Below are 18,048 nucleotides of genomic sequence, written 5' to 3'. Positions count from 1 at the left end.
ACACCCACAGACACACCACACCCACACAGACACACTACACCTAGACAGAACACCACACCCACACACAGATACACTACACCTTGACAGAAACACCCACACACCAGACACACTACACCTAGACAGAACACCACACACACACACCAGACACACAGATACACTACACCTAGACAGAACACCACACACACACACCAGACACACAGATACACTACACCTAGACAGAACACCACACACACACACCAGACACACAGATACACTACACCTAGACAGAACACCACACACACACACCAGACACACAGATACACTACACCTAGACAGAACACCACACACACACACCAGACACACAGATACACTACACCTAGACAGAACACCACACACACACACCAGACACACAGATACACTACACCTAGACAGAACACCACACACACACACCAGACACACAGATACACTACACCTAGACAGAACACCACACACACACACCAGACACACTACACCTAGACAGAACACCACACACACACACCAGACACACAGATACACTACACCTAGACAGAACACCACACACACACCAGACACACAGATACACTACACCTAGACAGAACACCACACACACACCAGACACACAGATACACTACACCTAGACAGAAAAACACACACACCAGACACACAGATACACTACACCTAGACAGAAAAACACACACACCAGACACACAGATACACTACACCTAGACAGAAAAACACACACACCAGACACACTACACCTAGACAGAAAAACACACACACACACCCCCACCAGACAGAGAGACACAGACACACACAGGCCAAAGCACAGCAGACACACAGTGACAGATTCTACACCACAAACAAATGGTTAAGGGCTAGAAATGTTTTCATACAGATGCCAGCTAACATTTTTTAGGAGCTGAGAACATCTAACCTTGCCAATTTTTTTTTCCATTTTCACTCATTTTTATGTTTCTATTTTTGTATTTTTCTTAATTTGCTCATTCTTTTTATTTTCTCAAGTTTTGATTTGCTTATTTAACTTTTTTCCATTTTTTGCCTTTACTATCCCTTCCCCACCTCCTCCCTCTCTCTGGCCTCTTTGCCCACTCCCCTCCCCAACCTCACCACCACTTTTCCCCTGGCAAGCAACAGCTGTGATCTCTACATAAGACCATAAGATATGCCATACTGGGTCAGACCAAGGGTCCATCAAGCCTAGCATCCTGTTTCCAACAGAGACCAATCCAGGCCATAAGAACCTGGAAGTACCCAAACACTAAATAGGTCTCAAGCTACTATTTCTTCCTGATTAATAGCAGTTTATGGATTTTTCTTCTAGGAAAATATCCAAACCTTTTTTTAAACCCAGTTACACTAACTACTGTAAGCACATCCTCTGCCAATGAATTCCAGAGCTTAACTATGCAATGAGTGAAAAAGAATTTTCTTCGATTTGTTTTAAATGAGCTACTTGTTAACTTCATGGCGTTCCCCCTAGTCCTTCTATTATCTGAGAGAGTAAATAAACGATTTACATTAACCTGTTCCCTAACATCTTTAAGATGTGGTCTCACAATAGAGCGATACAGAGGCATTATGACATTTTCCATTTTATTAACCATTCCCTTCCTAATAATTCCTAACATTCTGTTTGCTTTGACTGCCACAGCACACTGAGCCGACAATTTTAAAGTATTATCCACTATGATACCTAGATCTTTTTCCTGGGTGGTAGCTCCTAATATGGAACCTAACATCGTGTAACTACAGCAAGGGTTATTTTTCCCTATATGCAACACCATGCACTTGTCCACATTAAATTTCATCTGCCATCTGGATGCCCAATCTTCCAGTCCCTTAAAGTCCTCTGCAATTTATCACAATCCCTTGAGATTTAACTACTCTGCATAATTTTGTGCTATCTGCAAATCTGATCACCTCACTCATCATAGCCCTTTCCAGATCATTTATAAATATATTAAAATTCCCGGTCCAAGTACAGATCCCTGAGGCACTCCATACTTTACCTTTTTCCATTGTGAAAATTGACCATTTAATCCTACTCCCTGTTTTCCTGTCTTTTAACCAGTTTGCAATCCACAAAAGGACATCGCCTCCTATCCCATGACTTTCTAGTTCTCTTAGAAGCCTCTCATGAGGGACTTTGTCGAACGCCTTCTGAAAATCCAAATACACCACATCTACCGGTTCACCTAGGTCCACGTTTATTCACTCCTTCAAAAAAAAAAAAAAAAAAAAGTAGGAGATTTGTGAGGCACCCGTCAGCGTCAGGAACTCCTCTTGGGTTTGGCTCTTCCTGGGCTGTGGAACGCAGCGACGGTTCCTCCCGTGTCCAGTTCTCTGCCACAGAATAAGCAGATCTCCACCTCTTCCCGCCACCACCGAAGCAGCTCCTCTCCCTGGCCCGCTTACATCGTCAGTCACTAGGGTTCTAACAGTTCCCTCCCTCCTGAGCTTGCAGTGCCTCCCTGGCACAATGACTCCACAGCATAGCCATTTTTTTTTTATGTCTGGACTGGGCAGCTAGTGGGGGGCCCCCCCCCCCCCCACTCTTTCAGGATTGTACCAGCCCCCATCTCCGGATTGGGGGGGGCCCCCACAACCCAGTTTGTTCACCCCTGATCTAAACCAGCAAGGCTGTAGCCCGGCCTCCTAGGGGTCACCAGTCCGAGGAGCTGAAGCCTGCCAGTACCAACCTGACAGCCATCCACCTGGCCCAAATGATGAGATGGACGATGAAATGCTAAGAGAAATCAGGGAAGCTAACCAATCTGGAAGTGCAGTAATAACCGTGAGATTTCAGTGACCTCGATATTCGCTGGGTAAATGTAACATCGGGACATGCTAGAGAGATGACGTTCCTGGGTGGAATAAAATGACAGCTTCGTGGAGCAATTGGTTCAGGAACCGAGAGGAGGAGCTATTTTACATCCGGCTCTTCGTGGAAGGCAGGATTTGGTGCGAGACGTAACGGCGGTGGGGCCAACTGGCCATCGTGATCATAATATGATCAAAATGAGTTAATGCCTGGAAGGGAGACAATAAGTAAATCTAAGTAAATGTATGAAGTCGGCCATGGGCACGGGATTTTAGTCCTAGACGTTCTGCATGACAGGAACAGGGACGTAGGAAGAGAAGTCTGGGGGTAAGCCAAGGCTGGGGTCTGGTGCACCTTGCAGGACGGGCAAGAGTGTCTTAAAGCCTAGCAGTGTTGTTAACAAAGAAACATCCCGCCCATTCTTTACACAGGGTGCAAATGCCTTAAGATAGCAGTGACAACATTTAATCTACCAATAAATTCAGGTTTGCCCTGGATCAAAGCCAACTTTACATACCGTATTTATGCTCCGACAAGGTCACTACACTCCGCAAGTCAGAACCTTTCGGAGATCCCAGCACCTTGCGACGCACATTTGAAAGAAACTCCCGAGAGGGGGGTTTATTTTATTTAAATCTCTGGCCCTGTTTTATGGAACTCTTTACCAGCAAACATTCGCAGCATCGGGGAAAATAAAACATTCAAAAAGGCCCTTAAAACACACCTTTTCATGGAAGCTTTTGGGTCCATTACTGATTACTCCTACAGGACAGTCTTTCAGGCATTAATATGGCAACATAGTTAAGTTGTTCTCATTTTCTTTGTTTTGTTTGTTTGATGTATACTGTGTATGTGCACGCTGTAACCCACCAAGAACTATTTGGAGGGTGCGGGCTACAAATCTTTTAAATAAAGCTCTACCACTAAACATTCAAAAGGGAGACGTCGATAAAATAAGGAAAATAGAAAAAAAAAAACCGGAAAGGTGCAGCTACAAAGATTAAGAGGGTACAAAAGGCATGGACATTAGAATCATCTTAAGAGCACAGTCCAGATGTTTTTCCATGCATTAAGGAAGATGGAAGGAAGGCCAAACAACTGCCGGCACAGTTAAAAGGTGAGGTGAAAGAGGCTATTTTAGCCAAAAGATCTTTCTTCAAAAATTATAAGGATCCATTTGATGAAAATAGGAAAAACCATAAGACTGGGCAAGTTAAATACAAAACAATAAGACAGGCTGAGAGAGAATTTGAAAAGAAGAAGGCCATAGAGGCAAAAACTCATAATACTTTTTTTTTTAAATAAATCTGAAGCAGGAAGACTGCGGGGGTTAAAGGGGCACTTAGGGAAGATAAGGCCATCTTTGCTTTGGTGTTTACTAATGAGAATGTTCCAGAGACTGTTTTCAAGGGTGACGATTCAGACGAACTGAACCAAATCACGGTGAACCTGGAAGATGCAGTAGGCCTGACTGACAAACTGAAGAGTAGCAAATCGACAGGACCAGATAGTATTCATCCCAGGGTTCTGAAAGTTCAGACTTATTACTAGTAATTTGTAACCTGTCATTAAAATTGTCCGTTGTACCTGAAGCCTGGAGGGTAGCCAATGTATCCCCAATATTTAAAATGAGCTCCAGGGGTGATCCAGAAAACTACAGAGCGGTGTGTGCCTGAATACGTGCTGGGAAAAATGGTGGAAGCTGTTCTAAAATTACAGAACATATAGAAAGACATGGTTTATAACATTTATTTTGTATTCTACATTTAAATTGTATATTGTTTAACCATTTCTATCCTCTTTTCTATTTTTCCTACTCCAAGTTTGGCCACCTTTGTTAAATGTAACTGTACCTTCTGTCACCACAGTTCTAGTTCTATGTTCTTAAGTTCTATGTATTTTATTGCACCCCCATTCTATGTAAACCAGCAAGATATGTTTTCATGATTGCCGGTATATAAAAACTCTAAATAAATAAATAAATAAAATAAAAATGGTTTAACCCGGAACACAGCTAGCATGGATTTTCCCAAGGGAAGTCTTACCTCACAAATCTACTACATTTTTTGAAGGAGTGAATAGACATGGATAAAGGTGAACCAGTAGATATAGTGTATTTGGATTTTCAGAAGGCATTTGACAAAGTCCCTCAAGAGAGGCATCTAAGAAAATGACAAAGTCATAGAATAGAAGGTAATGTCCTTTTACGTATTGCAAACTGATTAAAAAAAACAGGAAACAGAGAGTAGGATTAAATAATCAGTCTTTTCAGTGGAGTGCCTGAGAGATCTGTACTTGGACCTGTGCTTTTTAATATATTTACAAATGATCTGGAAAGGGGTACGATGAGTGAGGTGATCAAACTTGAAAATGACACAAAATTATTCAATAATTAAATCACAAGCAGATTGTGATAAATTGCAGGAGGCCCTTGCAAAACTGTAAGACTGGGCATCCAAATAGCAGATTAAACTTAATGAGGGTAAGTGCAAGGTGATGCATATAGGAAAAAAATAACCTATGCTGTAGTTACACAATGTTGGATTTCATATTAGAAGTTACTATCCAGGAAAAAGATCTAGGCATCGGCTCAGTGTGCTGTGGTGGTCAAAAAAGGAAACAATATTAAGAATTATTAGGAAGGGAATGATGAACAAAAAGAAGAATGTCATACTGCTTCTGTATCGCTCAATAGCCAGACCACATCTTGAGTATTGTGTGCAATTATGATCACTGCATCTCAAAAAGACATAGTTGCACTGGAGAATGTACAAAGAAAGGCAACCGAAATGATAAAGGGAATGGAAAGTCTCCTCTATGAGGAAAGGCTAAAGAGATTAGGGCTGTTCAGCTTGGAGAAAAGACAGCTGGGGGGGGGGGGGACGGACACACACACACGACATGAGAGGTTTATAAAATCATGAATGGACTTGAATGGATAAATGTGAATCAGTTATTTAGTCTTTTCAGATAAAACAAAGACTAGGGGGGGGGGCATGAAGTAAGCCAGCAGCACATTTAAAACAAATTGGAGAAAATTCTCTCTCGTTCAATGCACAATTAAGCACTGGAATTCATTGCCAGAGGATGTAGTTAGAGCAGTTAGTGTAGCTGGGTTTAAAAAAGGTTTGTAGAAGTCCATAAACTGCTACTGACTAACAGCAGTTGACTTAGGGGACAGCCACAGCTATTACTGGCATTAGTAACATGTGATCTATTTAATATTTGGGTACTTGCTAGGTAATTGAGACTTGGATTGGTCGCTGTTGGAAACAGGATGCTGGGCTTGATGGACCCTCGGTCTGACCCAGTACAGTCTTTCATCAAGAAGACTGTCTTTCCAATTTACATGATACTACTGTTCAGATGCTGACACTTCCTCTCAAGTAATACTATTTTTTAAATCATGGTGAAAATTTAAAATGTTTTAAAAAAGTATATACAAGCAGCGCAGCACTTAGGTAAGGACTGCCAAGGCAGAGTTCCTGTCACCAATATCTCATGACCCGATTTGTAAGTTTCTCTGGAGGCCTACTGTAATTTATATTCTTCCAAAGTTGGGTGTTTACCAGTAGCACAATATAAACATTTTATAATTCTGCAACCTCAGGAATATTTCCATAACAAAATACCTTTATTATACAACTCAAAGTTAAATTAGCTTATCAAGTTCCTTTCACACCCAGAACACCTATGGTTACAGTTTGATTAAACTTAAGTGACATGAGTGGTCTCATTCTAGCGAGCCATTTCAGAGCAGACAGAGGGCAGTAAAGGATGCATTCACAGATGATTCCTACATGAGCCCACAATGCATCTCTCGCCCCTCCCCCAACTCAGGAAAAAAATCAATTTCATTAGTGGAAGTCTCTTAGGGTCATGTTTACTATGGATATTGTAATCTACAAAAGCTAAAGGAATGCCTATGCAATCTGGCCTCAGAATTTAAAAATAACTTCTATCACATCATTTCTTTGTAAAATTTCAAGAGACAGATACAAAGCACAACTAGATATGAGAGATATGTATGTTATTTTTTTTTAAATTTATATGGAATACATACATTCATAAATTGACAAGTCCATACACAGAAATGAACACGACAGTCCCAAGCCAAGAAAACCACTGACAACCTGTCCTACACCAGAAACCGTAAGTCATGTGTTCTTTTGACAGCAAACATCTCTAAGGAATTTAAGGGTTTCCCCCCCCTAGAAATAACTACCTTGGAAACCCATGAAAACCTTTTAAGACGAACCTCATCCATTCTCGCATATATAAATACTAAAGCCATGTACCGAAAGGGGCAGGAAAAAATCCCCCAAAAGCCCAGAACAATAGGCCGGGTATTTACAGGGGCTGCAGCTTCACCTGAAGAAAGGGGAGAGCTGAAAGAACAGGGGCGCACAAGTTCATGCTTAGCAGAGGATCAGCCCCTGAGAAGCCGGGTGGGGTTTACTTTTTTTTTTTCTAACAAACCCTCCACGCTGAAAAGGGAAGTAAGCTAACTTCCTATCTGGGGGGGTGTAAGCGCCGCACGTGAGGCCACGAGCCCTGCCCTTTAATCGGGAGGGGGGCAGCCCCGGACGGAAGGTGCACACAAAGACGTCTCCGGATCGCGCCCCCCTGCCCCGCCCCTGACCTGCTCCGGCTCCGAGTCATAGCAATAGTCGTCGTCCTCCTCCTCCTCGGCGCTCACGGACATGGCCATCGCTCATCGCGGGAGAGAGAAAGAGAGGGAGGGAGGGATGGGGGAGAAGCAGGCCAGCCCCGGCCCAGCCGCAAAAGCTCCTCCCCCACCCGCTCTGCTGCATATTCATGAGCTCCGGGCCAGGAAGGGGGCGGGCTCTAGCCATCCCACCAATGGCAGCGCTCCGAACGCACAAAGGCCCGACACCGCCGCCCTGCCCAGGCACGGATCGCGGGGAGGGGGCGTGATGCACGGGACTGCATCGCTGCCTGCAACAGCAGCCCCCGCATGCTTCCAGCTGCTCACCTCTGCCTGGCTGGGCCACATCTACTAAAGATCCTTCCCTAAATTACACTTACTTTGTGGGCAGCTTGTTACATAACTGCTTCTCCCTCTCCTGTAACAACTGTTAATGCTGCTGCCCAAGAAAATAAACAGTAATTCAGGGACTCCTTTGGAAGATTCTGTTCTTTAATTTTGTAAATTTAGTTTTAGGTTTGATTTTCATCCTTTTGCATATTTCATTTAAAAAATTAAAAAAACATTATGAAACATAAGAAAATGGTAGTTACTGGATTATTATATAGTAAATATTTTATATATATTCTTACCTTTAGCTTAAGTTAAAAAAAAAATTTTAATGCACAGGATCAATTTGTAAAGATGATGACTTCTGTATATAAGAAAATGCAAGATCTTGAAACAGTTTGGGGGAGGAGGGGGGAATGTTCACAGAGCCAGTGCCAAAGTTACAGCCATAAAAGCCCTTGATTGTAATTTCTTGTAATATAGAAGAGCAAGGGAAGTCAGTGTCGCTGGAAAATTATTTTCTGTGAGATCCAGAGATCTCTGAGCATTCACAATCCCTGCTGTTTCAGAAAATGTGAGACCTTTCTTTTCTGACAGAGTGAAACACACACACCCCTACGTCTTGACTAGCTTTCAGGGTCTCTCCTCGTCAGAATTCAATTTGTATGTAAGAAAATGCATAAACTTGACCTCACCTGAGGAAGGGGGTATTAGCTCCCCAAAGCTGGTCAAGAGATTATAATAAGTTACTCCAATAAAAAAGGTACTGTCTTGCATATTTTTGTAGACCTATAATTCTGAGCCCTGATGCAGACTAACATGGCAGTCACAATACTTTATCAGATAACAACAGAAGTTATCAATCCACATTTCAAGGCTAAGTGGCTCAAATTAGAGCCACGGTGTGATCTTACCCCACAGCTTGCAGGGTCTGAAGTTTTTACTTTTCTTAAAGAAATCAATGGGGACTCCAAAACTACAAGACCATGCAGGCAAAGATGAAGGAGGGAGTAGGATCTGGACTGGATCACCTGGGCTGGGGGAAATGGAGGCCATTCTGCTGACTGGTAAAGCTGCTCGGATGTACTGAAGTCCCTGAAATATTGCTGTGGTCTGGTGAAATGCAAGAGCTCACTGTAAAGGGTTTTCACTGATTTTAACATAGAACAAGAATACATTCAGCGCTGCCAAACCGAATCAGTCTTTTTTTTTATTTTTACTCCACCCCCAAGGTGCATTTTAGTAGCTGTTGCACTGATTTCAATTGAGATGCAGGGACTTTGGCTACCAGAATGCACTGGGGATGTAAGTTCAAAAACCGGGAAATGATCAAAATACTCCTTCTGGCAAGGGGTAGCTCTGCCGAAGTTTTCTTTGGTACCGTTTCGTCCAACACTCGCAGGAATTCAGCTCAAGGGCCTATCACATTTACAGGAGCAGAGTTTTTCACTTCAAATCCAGCTTTGCTGTATCAAAAATCATGTAGACAAAAAACCCAGTCATAAATGTTGGAACTACAGGCTATTATTCTGCTCACAACACCAAAGTTAGGTATTGTTTGCTTTTGCTTCTCTACATTACAGACTTGTTCTGTCTTCTGCTTTTTAGCACAAGCACAAAGGCAGGTTTAAGCATTTGCCATCCACTATCTTTGTAGCATTCTACATTTATATTTATGTAAAGACCCTGTGTGTCTGCAGTCCAAGTGTCAAGAAGCCTGGCTCTGCTTGACGGACACGACACAAAAAGTACTCTAACCTGATTCGCAGAGCAATCACAACACCGAAACGTCTCTCATTTACAAAAAGCTGAGACAAAAGCAGCATCTTCCAAGATAGCAAGTGAAGGAAACCACCAACGCCCTGAGGCCAAGCTGACATGGACGGGGATATGAACCTTCTGGGCATCATCGCAGAAAATCTCTCTGTTATGGACAGCATGACTGCCAATAAAAGTCATTAGAACTTTGCTCCTAACCAGTAATTTCCTTCTGCAAAATGTGTTCAGATTGATACCTATTGTGCAGATACAGATGTCATCTGTAATCAACGGAAATAAAGATTAACAAAACAATAAGATACAGTGATACCTTTTTTAATCCGAACTTGAAAGCGCCCGAAAATTAGTCAAGAAAAAAAAATTAACTTAATCCAATAAAAAAAAGCTATCACTTTGTAGTATTTTCATTGTTCGCTAACCTTTATTTCTGTGCATTTTAATTGACATAGTAATAATATTTATATGGCATGGAACACAATAATTCAAATGGTTATGTCTTCTCTGTTTGCCCAGAGTCACTGCCAATTGAAATCTGAGCACAGGGAGAAGCAAATTCCTCAAGGCCACACAGTTAAAGGGGCAGAGGTGGAATCTGAACTGAGGTCTCAAAGTTCACACAACTTTCTGCTTTTCCCAAAGCAGCCAAGCTGAGAGATATCATGAATTTTTATTGTGCACAGGCACCTATGACCTGAGCCCGCTACAACTGGGAAGTTCTTTAAAAAGAGAGACAGGCACCTGAAGACCTCACTTTTACAGCCAAACACTGATAAGCAGACACACCTGGAAGCTGACATTCCTAGCCAACAGCAGTGCTTCTTACCTTAATGGTCTTCTTAGGCCATGCTACAATCGGGACCCCAGAAATTGCCAGATTCTGCTCATCCTCAACATGCTCCTTCAGGACAGTCTGCATTAAGAAACAACATCCGAGTTACTGATTTGTTAGCAACAAAACATCCATCACTGCGCCAACGGCAGGTGACCATGAGGCATAAACTGCTTCCTGGATTTAAAAGCACAAAGCTTCCAGGGCAAGTTCTGCCCAACATCTGTAATTAATTTACTTAAAACATCTCATATTACGTCCTTTTCCAAGTAAACTTTTTCACTGTGAACTTCAATTATATGTACATAACCATAATATAAAACAATTACAATATGTATAAAAAAAAAAAAAGAATCACGTAAAAGAAATTTAAATACCATTTCTAAAATACTGTAGTTATTTTGCGCTTGACCTGTATTTTGATGGCATCCTCTGTACGCTTTGCCTGCAAAGCATGAGGCATTGATATTGCACCGAGAGGAGATTCCAGGCTATTAGCCCTGTGAACATACCCAATACTGCAGGACAGGGCAGGCCATGCTGATTTGGTCCCTGAATCACGTTCCTGTACAGTGCACCTGTCTGCTCCAAGCCACTTAGCAGCAAAAGCCCAACAGGTTACTTTTGTACTCTCCCATGAATAACTAGCAGATTTCTCAAAGGGGGAAGTACCTGGGTACTTTTTGGGAGTACCAGTGGATTTTCATAGGGAAAGTACCCAAGTACCCAAGAACTTTCCTTGTAAAAATCTACTAGCACTGCGGATGAGGTCAGGCATGGGGGAACTCTGTGTGTGTGTGTGTATATATAATATATATATATATATCTAAAAATTCAATACAGGCATGTAAGATTTCTCCCTCAACCAACTGATGCTCCAGAAATACCTAGATTTAGAGCAATTACAATATAGCAGCCACCTGGTGAAAGTCGGTGGCAATATCTAGCCACTCTCCACAGGGAAATTTTCACACCAAGGGATCTAGCTGGCTAACTCTTTGCAAACCTGCCTCTGCCATAGAGCTGCACAGCTGCAGTATCAGCAAAAGCATGAAGGCAACCACTGTTAAAAACAAAATCACTGAACATAAAGGACAGATATGCAATATGGATTTAGCAGGAAGAAGTCGTGCCTTAGCAGTCTATTAGAGTTTTTTTAAAGTGTAAACATGTGGATGGAGGAGAACCAGGTACCTGGAATTTCAAAAGGCTTTTGAGAAAATCTCTGAGGAGGGACTCCTCAAAAATCTAAAAAGCCATGGGAGGTAGTGTTTTATTGTGGCTAGAAAAACTGAGTAAAAGCCAGGAAACAGAAAGTAGGACTAAATAGTCAGGCTTCTACATGGAGAGGTGCATAAAGTGGAGCCCCCCCGGGGGGTGGGTTTGTACTGGGACCAAACAGCGAAGTGGTAAAAACTGCAGATGACAAAAAAAAAAATATTCAAAATAGTCAATCAAGCTGACTGCAAGGAATTACAAGAGGATTTTGTGAGACTGGGGAACGAAGTATCTAAATAGTAAATGAAATGTACATGTAAACAAATGCAGAGTGATGCACACATTATTTTCCATTCTAGGAGCCACAACTGAGCAAACTGATCTTAGTTGAACGAGACTTTGGAATCCTCAGTTCAAGTGAGCAGCAGAGGCCAAAAAATAATTAGCAGAATGTTAGGAATTTGGAAAGCAACAGAGAATAAAACAGGGAATATTATAATACCATGTGGGCAGGTCTGATCACCATATCTCAAAAAAAAAAAAATATGGTGGAATTAGAAAAGGTACACAGAAGGGTTAAGGGGATAGCTCCCATATGAAGAAAGGCTAAACAGCTTAGAGAAGAAACAGAAGTGGTATCAAAACTTTACAAAATCATGAGCAGTGCAAAACAGGGTGAGCGAAAAAGGATATTTACTCTCTCCAGCAGTGCCGGGACTAGGGGGTTACCCCATGCAGGTTTAAAGACATTCTAGAAAGTACGTTTTCAGCCAACACGTCATTAAATGAAGTGATTTTGCCGCCAGAGGTTAGTAATTTTTGGCGGAGTTTTAAGAAGGTCTGGATAACTTTCTTGAGAGCAGGTCCCATTAACCGTTAGTCAGCAGGACAGCCGAGGAGTCTCCACTTCCCGCTTCTGGGAGCGAGCGGCACGGAATGAGTTTCCCCACTGGGGATCTGCCAGGTGCTACCAGATGGACCTGAACTGAGCCAGAGACGGGAAGCCGGGCTCAGTATGCCACTGGTCAGACCCAGCATCCGTACTTACCGTGTTTCCCTGAAAATAAGACATCCCCCAAAAATAAGACCTAGTAGGGATTTAGCCGAATTCTTAAATATAAGACCTCCCCCAAAAGTAAGACATCCCTTGTAAACAGGGGCGGATTGACCTATCGGGGGATCAGGCTCCCCCTGGTGGGCCGGAAAATCCTGTGACGTCATTTTTTATTTATTTTTTTATTTTTTTAAAATAAAGTTTCCAAAGTATTAGGAGCAGATGCGAGCAGTGGTATCCGGAGGGGAGCCGATGCGCCCAGGCGCAAGGAGGCTCATGCGGCTGCTGAGCCTCCTTGCCCGAAGAAAAAGATCGCGTTCAAATGCACTGATGCTCTTTCTCCTTCCTGCCTGTGCGGCCCCGGAAGTAAACGTTGCCAGAGCCGCATGGGCAGGAAGGAGAAAGAGCATCAGCGCGTGAAGAAGAGGAGCCGCCGCGGGCTGCTGCGAATCCCAAGTCGCAGCGGCCCAAGAAGAGGAAGAGGCCCGAGAAGTTCAGGGCCGCTGCAGAGCCGATCCTGCGGCGACCCGCGAAGAGGAGGCCCAGAGGTGAGAGAGAGGCTGAGGATCTGTAGAGGGTGTGTGTGTGCGTGTATGAGATGAGTTGAGAGATTGTGTGTGAGAGTGAGGATCTGAATGTTTGCAGAGGCAGCATGTGAGAGCCTCTGTGTGTGTGTGTGAGAGAGACAGCGTGTGACGGTGAGAGCCTATGCTTGAGCAAGACAGCATGTGGGAGTGAGAGAGAGCCTGTGTGTGTGAGCGTCAGACAGCATGAGCCAGTGAGAGACTGTGTGTGTGTGAGAGAAATGCATGTGAGAATGAGAACCTGACTGTGTTTGAGGGAAGAAGACGGAGAGAAAAGAAATACGGAAGAAAAAAGGACAATATAAAAGGAATTGGCAAAAAAATAAGAAAGGGAAGGTGGAAAAAAAAAAAGCCTGTGACCAACCGATTAGAAAACTAACATCAACCAGCAAAGGTAAAAAAAAAAAAAATAAATTACTTTTTAGTGATTGGCACATGTGATCTTTGGGAATGTGCAAGAATAGCACTTTCTCTATGCGGATCTCACAATGTACGAGATCAGCATGGAGAAAGTGGAAGCCCACGGGGCCTGCACAGAGGAGGCAGCAGAATGGGCTTCAGTGTCAGTAGCAGCAATCGGCGCCTCCCCAATAGCCAAGTGGCAGCAGTGACAGTGGCAGCAAGATTACAGACATCTGGGGATGGTGGCAGTACCAGTCGGGGGACCCCTTCCAAGCAGTGTGCAGAGGTTCAAAAGCAGCAGAGTCAGCCCAAGCTGACTACCATGAATGCTGCACACTCTTACCTCTCTCTGACAGCACACTGGTGAGGCATGGCTGACGCAGGGGCAGCCAGCAGCTCAACGGTATTAGACATCCCCTGAAAATAAGGCCTAGTGCATCTTTGGTACCAAAAATTAATATAAGACACTGTCTTATTTTCGGGGAAACAGGGTATGTCCTTGTATCATCCATCCGACCACAGAGACAAACAGGATGAGTCTGATCCTCCATTTCATTCTGAGTCTCTCTCTCTCTTTCCAAAGTATACACCAGCGTTTAACGTTTTCGGATCCCCTCCTACTTTGTCACTTCATAAGCGAGTCAGTGTATTTGTGCACCATTTGTCATTAGAAATCCCATGCAACTATCGGTATACTGCAAGCAAAACTGACACAAAGCTGAAGAGTTCAGAAAAGATTTGTTTTTGTATGGTCAGAGAGCTGCAGGTAGACAGGACAAGCTCTAAGCTTTTCCGAAATGATTTATCTAGTGCGTTTTCTTTTCATAGTACTTTTATCTGATAGTCTCTGCTTTAGGGTGTTTGTGATGCTTTGCTGTAGGTAGGAGTACGATGTTGATTTTGCTCATTGTGTAATTGTTATTGTTTATTGTGTAATGTTGTTATTGTAAATAGCTTGGATGTGGTTTTCAACGAGCAGCATATCAAGATTAATAAATAACAACAGATGCACACTTTCTATTCCAAAAGGTTATGCCTGTTGTCAGACGGAATATACAGTGGATCTAAACAGAAAAGCAACCTAGGGACAAGACCACGAAAGGGAGATGGACAGCTAAGAAGCAGGCTGGGCAATACTTTGAAGATTTTAGGGTCCGATGAAATAAAGGTGTGGGTTAATCTCAGCAATCCATTTCTTAACACGCAGGTCCCAATGCATCAAGAGTAAAAAAAAAAAAGCGCACAGACCGGATAACGTGAGCACAAAAACCCAGGTTAAAGTATGCGCTCAGGTCGATCACACATTTTAATTTGGAGGGAGCAGGGGAGTCTCTCAGATGTGATTTATATGCACAAAAAATGCTTTCAGCATAGAAAACATTTTGTGTGCACGTAAATCATGTTTTCTGCACAATAACAGGTGCCGGCTCCAGTACTCCAGCTTCTGCCCATTGACTGACACTAGCACTGGTGCTCTGCCTCTGACCAGGAGTAAAATTTCCAGCACACTAAACATGAGTTAAGCCAGTGCACCTTTCTGAGTTGTGGGGGACACAATAGTTAATGCTTTCATTAATGCATGGCATTTCCATGCAAGGTCGCTAAGCAGAATGCACAGTTTCATGCATACATTTATTTGTGCACAAGATTTCTCACTGCATCGGGAATAACATTTGTGCACAAAAAAAAAAAAAAATATTATATATATATATATATAAATAAATCAAAAACATTTCCTTTGGAGTGAAATACAAGCACTATTCTTATGATCAGAACAATCTTTTTATTAAGTTCTTAGAAAAGTATCAAAAAGTGAACAATCCTCTTCAATAGGAGTTTACATAAAACATACAATGAACATAAGAACATGCCATACTGGGTCAGACCAAAGGTCCATCAAGCCCAGCATCCTGTTTCCAACAGAGGCTAAACCAGGCCATAAGAACCTGGCAAGTACCCAAACACTAAGTCTATTCCATGTAACCATTGCTAATGGCAGTGGCTATTCTCTAGGTGAACTTAATAGCAGGTAATGGACTTCTCCTCCAAGAACTTATCCAATCCTATTTCTTCACAGAGAAGGGGGGTGGATGCCTGGAATGCCCTTCCAGAAGAGGTGGTGAAGACAAAAACAGTGAAAGATTTCAAAGGGGCATGGGATAAACACTGTGGATCCCTAAAGGCTAGAGGATGGGAAAGAAGAATGAAGAAAGAAAGGGGTATATGGGGGTAACCTGCACAGAGTAGCGATTACTACCCTTAACCACTTAGCCTGATATTTGTGGCGCGACTGCAACATCGCTCTCCACTTCAGCGGCAGCGTTGTCTAAATTATGATGAAGTCTGCTCACCCTGGAAAAACAGTTTTGCATTGGGTTTCACCAGTTGCTTGGGTTTGATTGTTAATATTACTGTACTTTTCATAAGGCATGGGGGTAACCTGCACAGAGAGGCAGTTACTACCCTTAACAAAAGCATGGGGGCAACCCGCACGGCGTGGCACTTACTACCATAAGCAGCTCGCTGGGCAGACTGGATATGGAGCATTTGGTCTTTTTCTGCCGTCATTGCTCTGTTACTTTGTTAGAGGCGCTGGCTGCAGATTTCAGCAGCCCTCGCGTGTTGACGGATCCTACAGTGCTCTACCCCTGGCGTGGGTTTCTCCTGGTAACGGGAAGCCCGTGTGAGAGGGGGAGGTGGGGAGCTGCAGGGGCTATCTGTGCCTGAGAAATGCGGAAGACCCCGCACCGACGATCTCCTTCCCCCCCCCCCCCCCCACTCCGAGTCACTGCTGCAATCTGGAGCTGAGGGAGGTGGGGGTGCCCTGGGATGCGGATTTGGTAGGAAGGATTGTGAAACCCCCCCCACCCCAGAGTGAGGAGGGGAGAGAATAACGCCTCCTCACTATTGCCTGTGGGCACACGCCGTCCTAATCCGGCCCTGACGGGCAGAGGAATCCACGCACGTGGGTGCACACCTAGGCTGTGGCAGACCAGACTACCCCAGCAATACTGCACACGTTTTGCTGGTATTTTCTTTTAATTTTCATGGTGGGGTTTATCATCTAGTGGAATGTAAGTGCCTTAAAATACATCAGAAATGGTTTCCAAACCAAGTCCCCTGCCCCCACACGCACATATATATATATATCTATCTCTGTGAGCTTTTATTGTGTGTGTGCTCAACAGCTACATGCAGCGATTTTACAGCCTGTTTATCTCGCTTATGCTGGAGGAAAGCTGGTTCTTGCTGCTAAGCCAAGCCTCTCTGCTGAGGATGCTGGCGAGTTTCATAAACATGTACACTTTGTGTCTTCAGGGAGCTTATTTCTACTGTCCTACCTGAGAGAGAGAAAAGGGGGAATAGCACAAGTACAAGGTTTCTTTATGTAATCTACAATAAATGTTTTTGTTTGCAATAGTGACAATTCCAGTCTGCTACTTAGCAATGTGACATTTACCAGTAGAGTAAAAGCCCATTTGAAAAAAAAAAAAAAAGAAATGAAATGTAGTAGCTCTGTTACATGGGTGACCTTTGGGCACTACCATTCTGGGGGTGCAACCTAGATCAGTAGCTTCCTGTCCCGCCTCCATCTTCCACAGTGCTCCCTCCTTCCTGCCCTAGCCTGCTGCTCTCAGACTGGGAAAGACCACGGCAGCAGCAGGACCCCGTTGGGTGGTTCTCACTTCTCGCCAGCAGGAAGTGTGGGCCACGGGGCTGAGTGGTGGACCGGCCAGATAGTCCCCGGGGCCCACCAAGTTCCTCTGCTGGTGGGAGGTGAGAACTGCTCACCTGGGCCTTTGCACGTAGCCTCTCCAGAAAAGCAAAACTCAGCAGCCATGGAGTATTAAACACAGGAATCAAATCTCTACATGTTTCCTGGATTGGCCACTGTCGGAAACAGGATGCTGGGCTTGATGGACCCTTGGTCTGACCCAGTATGGCATGTTCTTATGTTCTAATGCTGGCTCTGAGTCGTCCTCCCTGGAGTTTCATTTTGTCACCCCCTAGTTCTATTGTTGGCTTTCCAACAGAAAAAGTTCAAATACGGGGTATCATTAAAACTTTTCAGGAATCTGAAAATCTATAATCCTATCTCTCCTGCACCTCCTCTCTTCCAGGGTGTATATATTCAGATCCTTCAGCCTCTCCTCATAAGTCTTCTGACACAGACCCCCACACCATTTTGGTCTCCCTTCTCTGGACCACCTCCATCCTGTCTCTATCCTTTTTTAGATACGGGCTCCAGAACGGAACACTGTACTCCAGGTGAGACCTCACCAGGGACCTGTACAAGGGGATTATTACCTCCTTTTTCTTACTGGTTATTCCTCTCTCTATGCA

At 43.6% G+C, this 18,048-nt stretch overlaps 1 protein-coding gene across 1 annotated transcript in view; it reads right to left on the bottom strand.

Annotated features, from left to right (window-relative positions):
* Positions 1-18,048, bottom strand: part of KDM2B (lysine demethylase 2B) — a 184,168-nt gene that overhangs the window by 27,866 nt on the left and 138,254 nt on the right. Inside the window, 1 exon segment of the mRNA XM_029619679.1 lies at positions 10,441-10,527. Within this exon segment, the coding sequence (XP_029475539.1) occupies positions 10,441-10,527 (87 nt within the window).

The sequence above is a fragment of the Rhinatrema bivittatum genome, chromosome 11 (assembly GCF_901001135.1).
Source record: "Rhinatrema bivittatum chromosome 11, aRhiBiv1.1, whole genome shotgun sequence".
Lineage (NCBI taxonomy): Eukaryota > Metazoa > Chordata > Amphibia > Gymnophiona > Rhinatrematidae > Rhinatrema > Rhinatrema bivittatum.
This window is presented reverse-complemented; position numbering and strand designations above follow the sequence as displayed.